At 43.8% G+C, this 17,092-nt stretch overlaps 1 protein-coding gene across 4 annotated transcripts in view; it reads right to left on the bottom strand.

Moving 5' to 3' along the window:
- Positions 1–17,092, bottom strand: part of LOC147884317 (plant/protein (DUF810)) — a 219,391-nt gene that overhangs the window by 16,992 nt on the left and 185,307 nt on the right. For all 4 annotated transcript variants that reach the window (XR_015543641.1, XM_087398323.1, XM_087398321.1 and 1 more), the window contains exons 19-21: positions 16,179–16,357; positions 15,927–16,035; positions 15,717–15,839 (exon numbers count right to left, since the gene is read on the bottom strand). Coding sequence is in view for 3 of the 4 variants with exons in the window: in XM_087398323.1 (XP_087254449.1) it covers positions 15,717–15,839; positions 15,927–16,035; positions 16,179–16,357 (411 nt within the window). In the remaining variant the exon portion in view is untranslated. The remainder of the gene's footprint in view (positions 1–15,716; positions 15,840–15,926; positions 16,036–16,178; positions 16,358–17,092) is intronic.

Raw genomic sequence — 17,092 nt, 5'->3', positions numbered from 1 at the left:
CATGACCCATAGTATTCCACAGGTTGCACGGGTTCCTTGTGTACACTATCCTCCTTAAAGATGACATCATTGCTGCGTATAATCTTCCGTTTAACGGGATCCCATAACCTGTACCCCATTTCACCTTCGTCACCATAACCCATAAAGATGCATCTGATAGACTTTGGATCCAGTTTGGTGCGTAGTTCTTTGCGTACATGAGCAAAGCACTCGCAGCCAAATACACGTAAGTGCTTATTTGAGGGTGGCTTGCCAGACCACACCTCCTCTGGCACTTTCAACTCCAAAGCCTTGTTTGGCGACCTGTTAATAATGTGAACTGCTGTTTGCACGGCTTCTGCCCAAAAGCCATGGGGTAATGCAGCATAAGACAACATACATCGAACCTTTTCCTGAATAGTTCGATTCATCCGCTCACTTGCACCATTTTGAGATGCATTATGAGGGGCTGTGAGTTCCTGTTTGATGCCCTTAGCTTGGCAAAACTGCACAAAAGCATTTCAGCCTACGACCTGTCCGATTCTCTACCTGAGCGACAAACTTCTTGAAAGCATCTAAGGCATCTCCCTTATGCTTCAAGAAATAGACCCACACTTTGCGTGTGGCATCATCAATGAAAGTAATAAAATATTTTGCACCCCCTAGTGATAACTGTGGCATCTCACACAGATCAGTGTGCACTAGATCAAGCGGTGCTCTATTCTGGGGAGTTCTCCTCTTATGAGGAGTCACAGAATGCTTGCCAAATATACAATGATCACAAGTAGGCAAATCTGAAAAAGAAAGAGGCGGCAGATAACCCAAACGTGACAGTTCTTGCATTCCTTTAACAGACATGTGTCCCAACCGGCTATGCCACAATGAAACCTTTGGCAGCTCGGTTATGGCAACAACATGATTACCCACACTGGAAACATAAAGAGGGTAGAAGGTATCACTCTTAAAACCCTCAGCCAATACAGTCTGGCCATCAGTAATCACCCATTTGGAATCCCCAAATGTGGTGTGGTAACCACTGTCATCCAATAAGCCAGTGCTAATCAGATTTTTCTTGATTTGCGGCACATGGCGAACACCATCAAGCATAAATGACCGTCCATCAGGAAATACTATCTGTATACTGCCAATCCCTGCAATCTGACATGCATAGTTGTTCCCAAGATGAACAACTCCATGAGTACCTGTGTAGGAAGTAAACCACTCCCTATGAGGAGTAACATGAAAAGAAGCACCTGAATCCAAGAGCCAGGTGTGCATGTCATGGCCATCAATAACCAAAGCATGTGCTATTATAGCAGAAGAGCATAAAACATCATGTATGTCACTGTCACTGTCCTTTGCTGCAACATTCACTGCATCCAAGTCATCTGCCTTGGCCTTGCCTTTGCCTTTGCTTCCACTGCCTGCATCCTTTGTTTCAACCTTCTTGGCTTTCTGATCCCGTATGAACTTGAAGCACTTAGACTTCACATGTCCCTTCTTGTCCTTTTTGCCACGGGACTGACTGCGGGATTTGGACTTACTAGCAGATCTCCCCTTCTGCTGAGTCCTGCCTCTATCCTGTACCTGCAAAGCATTTGAAGACTTGCTGCCCGCATTATTCTTCCTGCTCATCTCCTCCATAAGGAGAGAGCTCTCTACATCAGCATAAATAAGAGTGACATTCGAGTTTGACAGGGTGGTCTTGAAAGTGTCCCAACTCTCGGGGAGGGTACAGAGCAAGAAAGTAGCCTTGAACTCCTCATCAAGGTTCAACCCCTGTGCAATCAGCTGTGTAAAGATGGCATTGAACTCACTCAAGTGTGAGGTCATAGCTGTACCTTCCTTCATGCGAAGATCGACCAGCTTCTTCAGCCAATAAACCTTACTGGCTGAGCTCTTTTGGGCATACAATTCTTCTAGCCTTTGCCATAGACCATAAGAGGTCTTTTCAGCCTGTACATTGAACACAAGAGTGTCTGAAATAGTGAGCATGATAGCTGCCCTCGCAGACAAATCAAGCTCTTCCCAGTCATCAGCTGCCATGTCAGATGGCTTGACACCCTTCACCCTTATGGGCTTAGCAATCTTCTTTAACAGAAGTACATTCAAGCACTGTTCTGCCCATAATGCATAGTTGTGTGCTCCTTCCAGTTTCTTTATGTTCAGAATTGAAGAATCACTTCCCCCTGATGCCATATCAGATGAGGAAAGTACCTGACTCCCTGGAAGTAAAAAGACTGAATAAAAATTCTGATTTCTCAGAAAAACCTGCTCTATTCAAGAGCCAGAAGCACTCTCAATGGTGCTGTTTTTTACTGTCAGGAAAATCTGCAGCAAAACAGTAAATGACACTGCAAATACTGTACCTTCTGACACACTGTACCGTCTCCGCAAACGAAAATTAACTTGGTGATAGGGTGATAAAGCAATAGGTGATAGGGGGATAAAGCAATAGTCCACCCTGTTCCCGTATTTTTATTCCAACTATTTGACCACGTACCGGCGGGTATTCATCCACAACATAAACCGGATAATCCCAAATTTTCCCCCCTCATTCTCCTTTTTCTCCTTCCCAGGTGAATCTCCCGATTCTCTATCGGGATCCATTCAATCGGGTAAGTAGGGGGTGGAAAGGAGGACTCAACCATTTCCGCTAGTTCCAGAGACCTTACCCCACCTAGTTTTAGTATCAGCAGTTTTTAATCCCCCCCCCCCTGGTAAGATTGAGAGAATAGTGACAGGATAATGATTTGAGAAACGGGAAACAGAATAGTTCTGTTTCCGACATACTGTGTTTCATACACCTCATCAATGTCATCATCGGTAAGCCCTTTTAACTCAGTGGTAGAGTACCGCCATGGTAAGGCGTAAGTCATCGGTTCAAATCCGATAAAGGGCTCGTGAGATTTCACTCGACTTGTCTCTTTCTCTCGGCACAGACACTCGTAATCCTTCCTTACATTGTAGAGTACCACATATGTTTCTACCAATTCAGAAAATTAGGTCAAAAAGAGGCATAAAAGCAGTAATTTCAGACTGCTGCAGCTGCTCAACAAGTGCTTAACAGTGCATAATCATCTGACAAAGCACAAACACTGCTGTAAACCCTGCTGTACTGTCTGAAAAATCTGCTGTACTGTCTGTACTGATCACTTCTCCCACCTCAGATGAGGTATTGCACTGAGTTAATATGCATAAACCACTTGGCAATCACCCAAAAAAAAAAGACACTTCAGCCTGTCACATAACCTGCAACAGTAAATGGGATAAATCCCAAGCAATCACCCTTATACCAAGGGGAGAAAATGCATCTGAAGATCTCTGTCGGTAACCCAAGTGCTGTCAAACAAAGTCTGGGCAAAAGCCCCTTGATCTGACACCTAAATCAAGTGGAGAACACCTCAACACTGAGGTAGCATGCAATATGAAAATCTCTCTGACAAAATCATCCACCAATGTAATGCATATACTGCCCTGTGTAGAAATGACATACACAGATCCCAACGTACAAACACTCAATGAGGAGAACCTTTTGAGCACTGTCAACGATGGACAGTTAGGGACCGAGTAAACTCGATGCGCCCTGGCCAAGCGTGGCTCAACTGAGGTTCTCTGAGTGTGGCACAAGAAATGTGACCTGCAAGAAAATGTCACCTCGACACTGCGGAAATCAAGACAAATGTGTGCTCTCTGGCACCACACTGCCTCAAGGCATACAATGCATCACCTTCCGGGCAAAAGCCCTATGATCTGCTCACCTGTAAACTGAGATTCAAACCCAGTAAAAGCATATGTCCTCTTGCAAAATCAAGGCATTACATTCCCAAAACAGAATAACTGTGCAATCAACCACACACTGTGGTTCCTTCACCTCAAGCACGAGATGAATGAAAGTACGTGCTGTACTTTCAAGATAAGACAGTTTTGTGAACTGAAAAATGACCCTGAATCAAGAGGAATGAAGAGCAGAATGCTGTTTCAACTCTCTTTCTTCCCCAAACAAAAATGCCTTTTGTACTTTCGTACTTGCTGTACTTGTACAACAGCCAGATCCAAAGAAAAAATAATTTCTTCGAACACAGATCCCGAAAAACTGAAATAATGTACCTCCCTACTGCACAAAAATCGAAAAACAGCTCCCTGTACCTGCGCTGTGGAGATCCGTACGGCAGTACGACTTCTGTACGGAATCCGTACAACAGGTACGGATAACCGTACTTGAGCGCGTGCTGCGTGCTCTGGTTTCGTGCAGCCTGATGCTGTGCACAGGCTGCTCTTGCACAGAAGAGCAGCTAGTAGCTGCTGGACAAGGCAAGGGCCCGCGCCAAAACGATGCTCGCGCCCTAGCTTGGAAATGCGCCGCCGCCCTGCGTGCGAAATGCGCCGCCGCCCTGTGCCAAGATCTGCTGCGCCGCCGTACCCGCGCTCGCGTCCGCGCTGCTCCCGTGCCCACGCCACAGCCCGCGCTCGCTCGAAGTCCGTCCGTACGACTGTACGGATGACGTACGGTCGTACGGCGCTGTCCGTACGTCCGTACGGAAGGGGGTGGGTAGGCTAGGGAGTGAAGGGAATGGCTCTGATACCAGTTGAAAGGGAGTGAAGGGGGAAGAAGAGCAAGAGAGTGAGAGTGAGAGAGAGAGACACTCAAGTGCGGGTGTGAAAAATGATGAGCCACACCACAAACTCACTTGTGTTTTATTAGGATTAGGTTTACCCTATGACTGTCTTAAGACAGTCATAGGTGTCCTATCTTTTAATGAAGGGTTGGCAATGTGCCTTTACCCCAACAATGTCGGTAGTCGACTATATATCACTCTCACCACCATCATCAACATCATCATCATCATCATCATCATCATCATCATCAACTGCAAGACGTCAGGATGGATGAGACAGTGGAGGCATGAGGTTGGTAATAGAGTGTTGTCGCCCCCTCAAAGATGTCGTTATGCAGGCACACTGTGGACAGGCAGAAATGGAAGCAAACGGCTGAGGAAAGGAGGCAGCTAGAGGCGGAAATGAGCAGACTGCATAGGAGAGGCGGCTGAGCAGAGTTAGGATTTAGGGTTTGTTGGAGAAGCTGATGATGTGGCAGGGCGGGCTAGGGCAGGACTGACCTGCTGCTCTGATACCATGTTAGAAACATGGTGGAGTGAGTGAGAGCAAGAGAAAGTGAGAGAGAGAGAGAGAGAGAGAGAGAGAGAGAGAGAGAGAGAGAGAGGTAGGGAGGTTAGGGTGTGAGGAAATGATGCACAAATGAAGACATAATGAAAGGTATATCATGACAAGTAAAGTACAAGCCTTTAAATAGGCTACACACTCACACACTAGCACCTAATGCATATGGGATAAGTCCCATGACGACACGTGGCACTCACACATGACACACACATGAACTAGTACTAGATCACCTAGAACTACACACTAACACATCACATCACCACACTCTTTGGCTATGATATCTCCAACAAGCTGCCAATATTGTGTATTGGGACTATGCATGAATCTCCTCAACTAGGAAACAACTTATTGATAAATGTATCAAGCATCCCACATCATGTTGATAGAGAGTGGCATAACAACTTCATCCATGGAGAAATGGAAACCAAACTCAATAGGTGTACAAACTGATTTGCGTGTATGGGCTGTCCAATGTATTCAGACTGACTCACTATACTACATCCCTCAGAATGAGAAAACTGAATGCCAAGATAGTAGTGTAGCTGGCCCAAATCTATCATAGCAAATGACTGCTGCAAATCACCCTTAAAGGCTGCAATATGCTGACCCAGTTGAAAGGGAAACAAAAAAATCCTCCTGTAGCCTATAAAAAGAAAACCGGCCTGTAGCAGAGCTCTCGTGACGTCCAGGAAATCTAGGCACACCTGAAAGAAACCTCGTCCCAACGAATGAACATCCTTAAGATGGGGGGCGAGCTCCTGGGGAAGTGCCGCAAGCATCCAATCTCTAGCTTGTGACCTGGAGGGATGGGAGCCATGGATGCGTGCAAAGAGAGTCGTGGAACACTCATGCTCCAAATCCTTTTGCAACTGCTGCAGCTCGTCTTTTGAGAAAGTGACGGTTCTCACGGCCAGTGTGGGCAGTAACGGATTGACTGAATGGGAACCCATTCGTCAATCGAGGTAGGAAAGGCCGATTCAAAATCAAAAAAAGAACTCCGTCCGCTTTCCTGAAGCCCAGGAGACCCCTAACAAAAATAGGGGTACTCCAGATGAGGGGAGAGGGTGAAAGGAAGGAGAGAGAGAGAGGAAAGAGCAAGGAGAGGAGTCAGCAAGAGTAGAGGAGAGGAAGAAGAGGGGGCAGCAAAGGGAGAGGAAGAAGGAAGAGGAGGGGAGGAAAGAGGAGAGGAGGAGTGGAGGAGAGGGAGGGGGAGGGGCTGGCAGCAGCGAGGGGTTCAAGCAACGCAGGGGGGGGCTGGCAGCAGCGCGGGGGGACAGCATACAAAACAACCTGAAGAGAGACAGAATCATTTGATGCTACAGTAAGCTCAGCTTGCCCGATGCCCTTTATGGCATCGGATGCATTACTGGCACAAGTTTATGGGGAAGTGATTCGAGGAGCATCAAGTAGTGTAGACACACTACATATGGGAGAGAGTACAAAGAACACATGGCTGCACTCATGTTCCGGAAGGTGTATTTTTTGCGCATGGTGGATTGCCATCAAAGTTTGAAGAGATTGGTCATTGTTCCATTTACCTTTGCCTCAGGAGGTGATTGATGCAAAGGTGCAAGAAGCCACCGAAATAGGGACGCTGAAAAGAGAGGCCTCTACTTCAACAAGAGCCTCACTTTAAGTACCTTCTCAAAGACAGGCCTCTACTTCAATAAGAACCTCACTTCAACTACCTTCTCAAAGCAATATTGGGCCTTCTCCAGGTTCCCCGAGTTCTTACCACCTTGGAGTCTTCTAACTTCAGTGAGTCTTTACCTAGTGTCAATACAAATGAAGTTTCTCGCATGGTGTGCCTTCTCCACATCCATCAAGCTTTGTTAGTGTTGCTATGGGCCACGAGAGGATCCCAACATCCTCCCAAATTCATCTCAAGGGGTGTAACAACAAGAAAGTGGGGAAGAGAGCTTCCAAGACGCCAAATCACCCTTGATGCTACCTTTGCTCCAAAGTTGAAGCAAGATGCTCAAATAGCTGAGCATCACTTCTTCTATCAATGCAACCTTGCTTTCAACATAGTTCGATGTCCTATATACCAAAAGTTCTATAGTGCACTTGTGGTAGTAGCCGCACAATAAGAGCTACAGGTCTACACCCAGCAAATTCCAAGTCCTTAAGGACTATCCACTTGACAAATTAAGTGAGGCAGATTAAGGAGGAGCTTGCGGGATTGAGAGCTTGTTGAAAGCGATATGAGTGTAGCATTTTGTCAGACGGATGTTGTGACACCATAAGTTATAAGTACAAGTCTTTACTCTTCACGTACAAAGTTGCATGATAGATTTGTGGCTGATTTTTGTGCTAATACGTATTCATAGATCTTGATTCTTATCAAATGTTTCGTCACATGATAAACATCTTGGTCTCCTCTTGATTTGGCACTACGTTACTTCACATAGTTGATGCCTTTGCCCTGGCTTGAGTATCACTTGGAAATGGATTTGGGAGCATATAAGACATGCCATCAAGGAGATTGGGCCACAAAATGTGGCCAAATCATTACTAGCAATGGCTCCAATTATTCCAAAATGGGGGAATATGTTGAAAGAGATATCCGATCATTGTGAGGACTCCATGTGCTTCTTACTCATTGGACTTGATGATGGAAGACATCGCCAAGTTAAATTGGGTGGAATCTACTCTTAATAAAGCAACCCAAATCATCAAGTTCATAACAAGAAACAACCTAGCATTAGCTCTTTTTAGAGTGGTATGCAAGTATGATCTTGTGAAGCCATCCAAGACAAGATTCGGGTATCTCTTTCTTGTTCTTCAAAGGTAATCCAACACATCCTTTTTGAGCTAGCTAATTGAGAGTTCATTTAAAATTTAAATTCTTAATACTTATTATTCAAATTTTCATTCTTAACTTATACTAAACTTTAGGATAACACAAACGAAAGATGCACTTAGGCATCTCATTTGTAGTGAAGAGTGGGAACCTTGGAGAACTTTAGGATAACACAAACGAAAGATGCACTTAGGCATCTCATTTGTAGTGAAGAGTGGGAAGCTTGGAGGGGACGCTGCAAAGCGGAAGCATGAACCATAACTTTCTACATCTTAGATAGGACTTTTTGGGAAAAAGCCATCACATCTTTGTACTCATTCTTAAGATAATTTGACCATGAGGGAATATAGTGAGTCATCTTTACCACTACATGCAAACGCTTAAAGAGAGTATGCGCAATTGTAGATGTCTCTCTGTGGTTTCCACGCACCTGGACCATTAACACTATTTCACTCATACACAAGGAGGGGGATCCCATGAACCCGTGGAACTACAGGACCATTATGATTGGACATGTCATGTCCAATATTTATGCATCAGTGCTTGATTCCGAGATCACCCCATTTGTGGAGTGTACATGACTTAGAGCAATGGGACAGACTAGATTCAGGCGTGATCATGGAACCATGGACCACATCCTCATGCTCAGATCCATCATCGAGGAGGTGAGGGCACGGAAGCAAAGGGTTTACTGTTGCTTTGTGGATTTCCGCAAAGCATTTAATACGGTTCCGAAAGCCCGCCTCATCTAGCGCCTACAAGATTTGGGTTATGACCAAGAGATCATTTGGGCTGTTATGGCGCTTTATGAGAGAGTCTCAAGCAGATTCCGGGCAAGATCTGGTTGGACAGACGAGATCATGAGCACTATTGGGGTCAAACATGGTGTCCTTTATCACCTACCCTGTTTGGCCTCTACATTGATAAGCTCGAGACAGTGATGCAGACACAAGGGGGGCATGGATGCTCTATTGCTGGCACGTTGATCCGGATATTACTGTACGCAGATGATGTAGCTCTTTTGTCTTCCTCAGCAGAGGGGCTCCAAAGATACCTTGATGCACGACAATTCTTTTGTGAGTCTCATGAATTGAAGGTCAACCTGGGTAAAACCAAGGTTATGATCTTCAACACATCTTGAGCCGTCATGAGTTAGGAGCAATTCACGTTTGATGCGTCACTTGTTGAGATAGTTTCATCATACACGTATCTTGGGGTTGTCTTCTCCAAACCACTCTTCACTATGAGACCTGCAATGCATGCTCGTTTGGGCAGAGGATACGCTTCATTAGCCACACTAGAGAGGCAGTGCTTCCACTCGCACTTTCAGGATCCACAGACCAAGGGGTTGCTTTTTGGCTCCTTGGTCCGCCTAGTGAGGATGTATGGCAACCCCTGCTAGAAGCTAGACTTATCGGATATAGAGTGGGCTCGTGTGGAGCAACTATAGGTTCTCATGCTATCACGGATGATCCATGGTAAGCCATCCGTTCCTCACCAGATCATTCAGATTGAGTTTGGGTCATCCCCATTACAGCTAGATGTTGCATTTTAGGTCATCACAAATCTGTATCGAGTCAGGGAGTATGGAGATTACACTTCTGGACGCAACAAGCTACCATGGTTAGCATTGTCCTCTTCTATGGCTCTCTCAACAGGAGGGGATTAGAGGTACTGGTATGCATGCACAGAGAGATGGTTTGAGCGACTAGGGCTCCACATAGATAGACTACCTCCCTTCAGGTACAATATGGACGCTCCATTTTCTCCCTTCCGGCCACATGAGGTCAACCAGGTCATTCGCGAGAATCTCTTATAGCTACACACATTCCGTACCTGGGTGGGACCGAGCAAGCTTCCAGTGAAGCTCAGCTTCTACAGGGATCACTGCTTGCATATTACAAAGGAAGGGTTCATTGACCCACCAGAATACACGCAGATCCACTTACCACAATCACTGAGGATCTCGAATGGGCAATTTCGGATCTCTTCACATAGAATTCGTATCGAGAGCGGCAGAGCAGAGGGCCTACCCAGGGAGAGACGCATATGCACATTGTGTGACATACAAAAGGTTGAGATGGAGGAGCATTTCATCTTCAGGTGCCTTGTTTACTATGAGGTTCGAGGGTGTTTCTACTGCCTCTTTAGAGATAGCTCTGGGGTTTTGTCTCGATTCCTCTCCTATCCAGACCAGAGATGCCTGGCTGCTTTCATTCATGAGGCACAGGCACCACGAGAGGCTACTTCGATCATGGAGGCAGGAACAAACTTCTCCCTTGACAGATCCCTCTAGAGCTCCATCATGGAGTTTCTCCTGCTAGATCACAGAGACCCCCACAGGACAAGACCTCGACATGATCGTGACCCAGAGTCAGGGACTTGACAGATTAGACAGAGAGTCACGCATAGATTACACTTGGGGATATCCCCTCCCTATTCAGAGACGGCGGAGCTCGACAGACATGGGTTACTGTAGCCTTGTTAGACGCAAAGTTATGACTAGGAGACGTCACAGGGCCAGACCTGTGAGCGACCGACAACACCTTGTCGCCGCGTTCATGCCTCCACTGTGATGATGATGATAATGATGAGATTGATATGTAGTCGACCACTGATATGACTATGTTGTAGTTAGTACTTAGTACTATCATTTCACATTTTTGCATTCTGCATTGGTGTGGATGCTCGTTTAGTAGCTCCATCCTCACAACTCATTTGTACAAAAGGTTTTCACAGTCTCATAGACCCATCGGTCTTCCGAAGACTTTAATAAACCTTCTTTCTTTCTCATGTGATAGGTATTCAAACTCTTTGTTATTCTATCAATGCTACATTGCATTTAGAGAGCTTTATCACATAGTAATGAAATTTCATATATTGCAATTTACAAAGTGGATGATCTTCATCGCATATGGAGAAAAAGATGAAATTGGTTTCATAAGCCAACCCATATTATTTTCTACATGTTGCATCTTTGTAAAAGGAGGAAAGTCGTTGGTCCAATATTGTTCTTATGGATGATTGGACAACCTATGTGGATAGAGTTTTGCCCTCTTAAGAGCAAGGAATGTAAGTACTTACTACTAAGAATCTTGATTCTTGGTCTTAGTACACTATATGATCAACTAGCTTATGCTTGCAAGTTGCAACCTATTACGTCCACGACTAGGGTATAGACTTATCAAAGCCTAGGCGTGACTACCTTGGGATCTAGGAATAGATCTAAGGTTAGAACTTGGTCTAACCCTGGGTACCTACGATTGAGACCAGAGTTAGCAAAGGTGAGGTCTAGATCATGTGGATAGCGCTAGCGAAGGCATGGTTGAGCTATACTTGGAAAAGGGTGGCCACAAAGTAAAGTTACTTCACTCATGCATGCTAAAGTATAGGTTCACAGCTAAAGATAGCCGGGGGTCTTTAAGTATCGGCCAGGGCCTCATTATCTGGGGCCCGAGGAGTGAGCTCCTTCGGACAATGACCTGTTGGCCTGAGAGCAGCATTTAGAGGAAAGGGCATGTGGTATGGGACACATGTCTGGACTTCGAGTTGATTGCAAACATTGGCCCTTCATCTGCACCACGGTGTTATACATGACGGCAAGAACGTGGTCGTACCCTTGCTACTAGTGGTCATACTAGTGATTCCTTTGAGGAGATGGCAGCAAGGGTAGAGTAGCAAGAGAGTTCCCATGGCATAGAATCCATAGATTCAAATGCAGATAGTGATAGCGATAGTGATAGAGAGTGGTGTGCATTGAGTAGTGTCAAATTATGATTTGTTATCACTCGTGACTCATACTACTCATTTTGGGAACTTTGCACTTACAACTCGTCACTTTGGGAACTTAATATTTCATATACCTATTTTAGAACTAAGTTTTGCTTGGCATTTTGGAAAGTTATAACTCATATTTCTAGATTCAAACTTCAATGAATCAATGATGTTCATATATCTAGATCCTAGAATCCAATGTCCATATGATTTTAAGTTTGGACTCCATAAATATTAAATGGTCTAGATAGTAGACTCTAAAGTTGAAACTTGAGAGGGGAGATTGAGAGCTTGAAATAAATATGAAGAATGGTGTTGTGATGTGTTTTGAATTACTTAAGAGGCTAGGTGTCTTGACATGTCACTTCTATTTCTCTTTGTTCACTCTAAACTTTAATATAACATATCTTGTTTGCCCCTATCCTTGTATATATGAAGTATCACTTCAAAACCTATCTAATTTGTCCAAAAATATGAAACGAAACGTGTCGAAACCCCGAAATAACAAAATGGACGAAATGTTCCTTGTGCTGCATTCTAGAAGTCAGCATCACCTTTGGAGGCGTTTTTTTGCACGTTTAAACACTTTATAGGGTTCAATTCAGCTTTGGAGCTGCTGCCCCTGTTTCACGTAATTCTGCTGCTGCTCGGGCATATTTCACCATAGTTTTCTTGCTCCTGGAACAGTTCTGCATAAGCTGCCCCAGTTTTCTCACCCCTGGAGCTGTTTCAAAGTGGTGCACCTGCTGTACGGCTCTGTCCTGCTCAACCGCCACTTCATGCAGTGATTTTGAGCTGTTCCAGACCTCGTTGATCACTTTGTCTAGGTGTTTCCATGATTCTGAGATACTGCAGCTGTTTCTGGCCTGAGCAACCTGCTTTGGGAGTGTCTCAGACCCGTTTGTAGGGTTTTGGACCTGCTGCCATCTGTTTCAGACCTTTTTTTAGGCTTTGGTACAGGCTGCCTATGTTTTGAAGCTCATGCAAATAACTATAATCTAGAAGTCACATCTATTTCTGTCCTGGACAATTTCGACCTGTTTTGGAGAACGCTACTGTTCTTTGGATGCTTTACATGCTGCAGCCTTCCAGCTCAGGCTTTGTCCCCTGTTTGCTCACATTTGGAGTATCTTTTGCACTGGGAAATTTGGGGCTCTTCGCCTCCATTGCTTGCATTTGTTGGCCCTTGTGCCAAGGGGATTTTTATTTGCAAGCACAAGCGAGATTTAAAACCAATTCGTGCATACTTTGGCCAAGCATGGGCTTGTAGAGCAGTGAATTGTATTGGTGCAATACCATTCACAGTACATGAATCTTTGTGGGTTGTTGGTGCATGTGTCTGTAAATGGCACAGAATGATAATCTTTCGTTGGAGCTTCTGTCCTAGGAGTGGAGTTTGATGATAAATAATGTGCTGGTTTGTAAAATGGTTATCGGGACTAGTGAACAAGGATGAACCCTGTCCCACAGATGCAGCACTTGCACCAGCACTTGCAGAGCAGCAACCTACAATGGCAACTACCACAGCTGATTAGAGAAGATAGATGCCCGTGATGCCTAGGCTCTTAGCTTGATTTCTTTGTCAATCAAAAGGTTTTTCATTCCATACATCACATCCTGCAGACTTCTTTGCGTCCATGGCAGTCTTGTAGACAATGTACCAAGCAAAGAATGAGGCAAGGGTTTCATTTCTCAAGAAGGAGCTTAAGAAGCTGCTTCTTAATTTCTTTGTCAATCAAAAGGTTTTTCATTCCATACATCACATCCTGCAGACTTCTTTGCGTCCATGGCAGTCTTGTAGACAATGTACCAAGCAAAGAATGAGGCAAGGGCTTCATTTCTCAAGAAGGAGCTTAAGAAGCTGCTTCAAGGCAGCCATCTAACAAGGCTAAGGTAGACACATGCAAAGCAAAGAACAAGGGTAAATGCCATTATTGTAAAAGGTCAGGTGATCACATCCTGAATGCAAGAAAAGGTTGGAGAAAGAGAAGGAGGTTGGAATGTAAGTTTCAGTTTCTCATGCTCCAGATGCTGACAAGGATAACACTCCAGAAAACTATGGGGCTGAAAAGTGGTCCTTTCTGGTATGCAGTTATGATTCCAATCCTGAGATCAGTTCACTCAGTGTAAGTGTTACTTCAGATGAAGTTTGGTATTTTGACAATCGTGCAACTAGGCATATCACTCAAGGAAGAAGTGTCTTTGCCAACAATACTTCATACCCTATGAAAGGAGTTGAAAGGATTTTGCTGACATCATTTGATGGGACTAATCTATGCCTTCCAAATGGTCTTCATGTGCCAGGGATAAACAAGACTTTGCTATCGGTATCCTCTTTTGGGAAAAGAGGATGACAAGAGTATTGTCAGCAATAGAGAAAAGGATGATCACATATTCACTACAAGCACTTTAAATCAGAGTTTGTACGAGCTGGACAGACATACATGACAGCAACATGTCCGATGCATGTGTGGCATCAGTTACTTCAGCAATGAAAAATGCAGAATTAGGTATGCTAGATTTAACCATATGAACTATGGCAACTTGCAGCTCCTTCAGAAACATGATCTAGCAAGTCATCTATCACCAAACAAGGGCTGGAAATTGCAAACTGTAGTGGCTTGTGGTTTTGCTCTGGATGTGATATGAGGCTAGAATAAGTGCTAGAAACAGTCCTTAAGCAGGTTCTCAGCTAGATGGAAGCGTCCAAGTAAGAAAGAAAGGAAGCTTAGACAGTTTGTGGTTTCGGTGTTGAAGTACCAAGCATGCTCCATGTGGCTTGAAATAGATTCACAAATCAGCAAAGAGAATGGACAGCAAAAAGAATACATATGTTTTGCAGGTAGAGGCCTGTGGATTTAGTGTAACTGCTCTGAAATTGTACAAACATGCTCTAGGTCAAATTGCAATCTACTTAGGAGGGTACCAAGTAGGAGCCAGAGCATGCAAGCAAGAGTTCTGATCACAAATCACAACTGAGAAAGAATGAGAGAATGACTTGCAGTCAACCAGACTAAGGCTTTAATGAAATCATAAAGGTAAACAATTGATCGATCACTAATAAATAATTAGGATTAATTCGTCCTTAATTATAGGTTCCTTATTTAGAATAGATTTAGCTAGCTTTACAAACTTGCCCCACTAGTCCTGTATCCATTCACACAGATAATCAAAAGAGGGTTTCTAAACAACTAATTACCCTAGGCTTCCTAGGGATTTGCTGAAGTGGATATTGGCTGGTATGTGGAGTCCAGAAAAATGGAGAACACACACACAGATCAAAACATTGATCTGCTAAATGTACAAACTGCAATCAGACCAAATTATAGCATTTGTGTCAACAGGAACAAACCCAACAGGATGATAGGTCTGCACACTTCAACAAAATTCTGAGCCTCTGAATATCTTGTCAACTGCCTCTCAAATAAAAGGACAAGTGTCCATCTAGGAACCTAATGCATTGAACAGATCTCAAAAAATAATGATAACCAAGGGTTCATTTTAGAGACTTACAAATTGAGACAATAAAAAGCCTGAGGCAAGAAAACATCAAATCTATAGCCTCAGTACATGTACCATATTACTGTAAGTTGTTGCCTTTACATGGACCTGTGTTTTGTATGAGTAAGGCCAACTACTACTTAAAAGCATCTTCAGTGAGTTTCGGTTATTTGAGCTAAGCTCCTCTTTCATTGTGGATGTCTCCAATGGATATTTTCTGCTTCTAACTCCATGACATTCTTTTGTCTCACTTACTAACATCCATTCATAATGCAGTGATTGCACATTAACAGAACCTCAAAGTCTTGAGATGGAAGCGTAATGGAGGGCAGAAATTCGCTGGGCAGCAAAATCACGCTCGCATACCACTCCAACATAGCCACAGAAAATAGTGAAAAAATACCAAAAAACATACTTTTGGCAAGGCTGCCGTGGTAAATTGTATATAGTCAATAGCTATCACAAAGCGAATTACCTGTAAATTCACAAATCCTGTCAACAGCACCATTGACTAGCTTCCGTGTGCTATCAAATGCCACAGAAGGGCCATGCACAGCTCTGTTGGTTGCAGCTACCCTATCATTATCAGTTGCACTTCCTGAGAAAACAAGAATACATAATGAGTTCAGCAAGTTCTACATGAGGTTCCATTTTTTCTAAACATGAAAAAACTAAATAGTTGCACCTGTGCGTGACAAACTTCTGTTTCCATTTGCAAGATTGTCATGAGGCTGCTTTACAGCCCAGCGCCTCCTTAGGTTGTCTTCTATCACATCTACTTGACTTAAAATGTACTGCAATGCATGCAATTACACCTCAATCAGTGACAATCATTCATCAATCAGTGACAACACAAAACTATTTTCTTTGCAAAAAACTGCACAAGTTCTTGCCACTTTCAGTGCCCAACATTAGAAACAAATATAACGAAACTTACATGGAACGTATTCAAACGGACGCAAAGCCTTGAAATTGTGAGCATGTTCAATTGACTACATCGCTTCTCATCCGGAAGCCTAGGATCAGCAAGCCTTTTCTTAGAGAAAGCTTTGATTGATGTCTCTTTCCCATAGCGTGTTAAACCTGGAGGCGGAGGTATCAAATCCTCTTTAGGTCCTGAAAAAAGAGAGAACAAATAATCTTGTTAGCTTCACCTAAGGCATGAGGATGGAGCTGTCAAAGCAACAAGCCATGGCCAACATCGAATGGAGGAATGGTGGTGGTGGTGCAACTAAAATTCGACTCTCTAGAGGACATGCTATTATTTTGCTCAAATCACAAGATTTCACGTCAAGCTTTTCTGCCAATCCTACGAGTTGAAAGGGACTAAGGTACTGATAGTCAGATATATAAGAGATCCGATGAGCTGCCGATAGTACCTGCCATTGACGGGAGGATTTTCTGAATCTTTTGTAAGTTTAAATTTCTGTTCCATGGAAGTGGGGGCAATCTTGCAATCTGCCATATGAAACTTCTTCAGGAGACTATCAACATATTTTAGATGACTCATGAAAGTGCAGTTTGAGTCTCTCCAGAACTCAATACCAAGACAATAGTACATCTTTCATGTCAAACTTTGCAGATAAGTCTTGTTTCAACTTTTTGATGAAGGTATCATTGCTTCCGGTCACAATCAGATCATCCTATGGACTTCTTTCTTGGTGGAAGGTCGCATAATTCCCAAGTATTATATTTGTACAAAGCTTCCATTTCTTCATTCATAGCAGTTTGCCATTCTGGCTTGTAAACTGCATCTTCAAAGTACATTGGATCTTCTATGGCCATGATGACAGTGATAAGAGCATAATTGGTGGTTTCAACCTGAATTGTTTTTCCTTTCAGAGCATATGT

The sequence above is a fragment of the Dipteris shenzhenensis genome, chromosome 27, assembly GCF_047967505.1.
Source record: "Dipteris shenzhenensis isolate YYH24624 ecotype China chromosome 27, Dip_SZ_1.0, whole genome shotgun sequence".
NCBI classification, from domain to species: domain Eukaryota; kingdom Viridiplantae; phylum Streptophyta; class Polypodiopsida; order Gleicheniales; family Dipteridaceae; genus Dipteris; species Dipteris shenzhenensis.
This window is presented reverse-complemented; position numbering and strand designations above follow the sequence as displayed.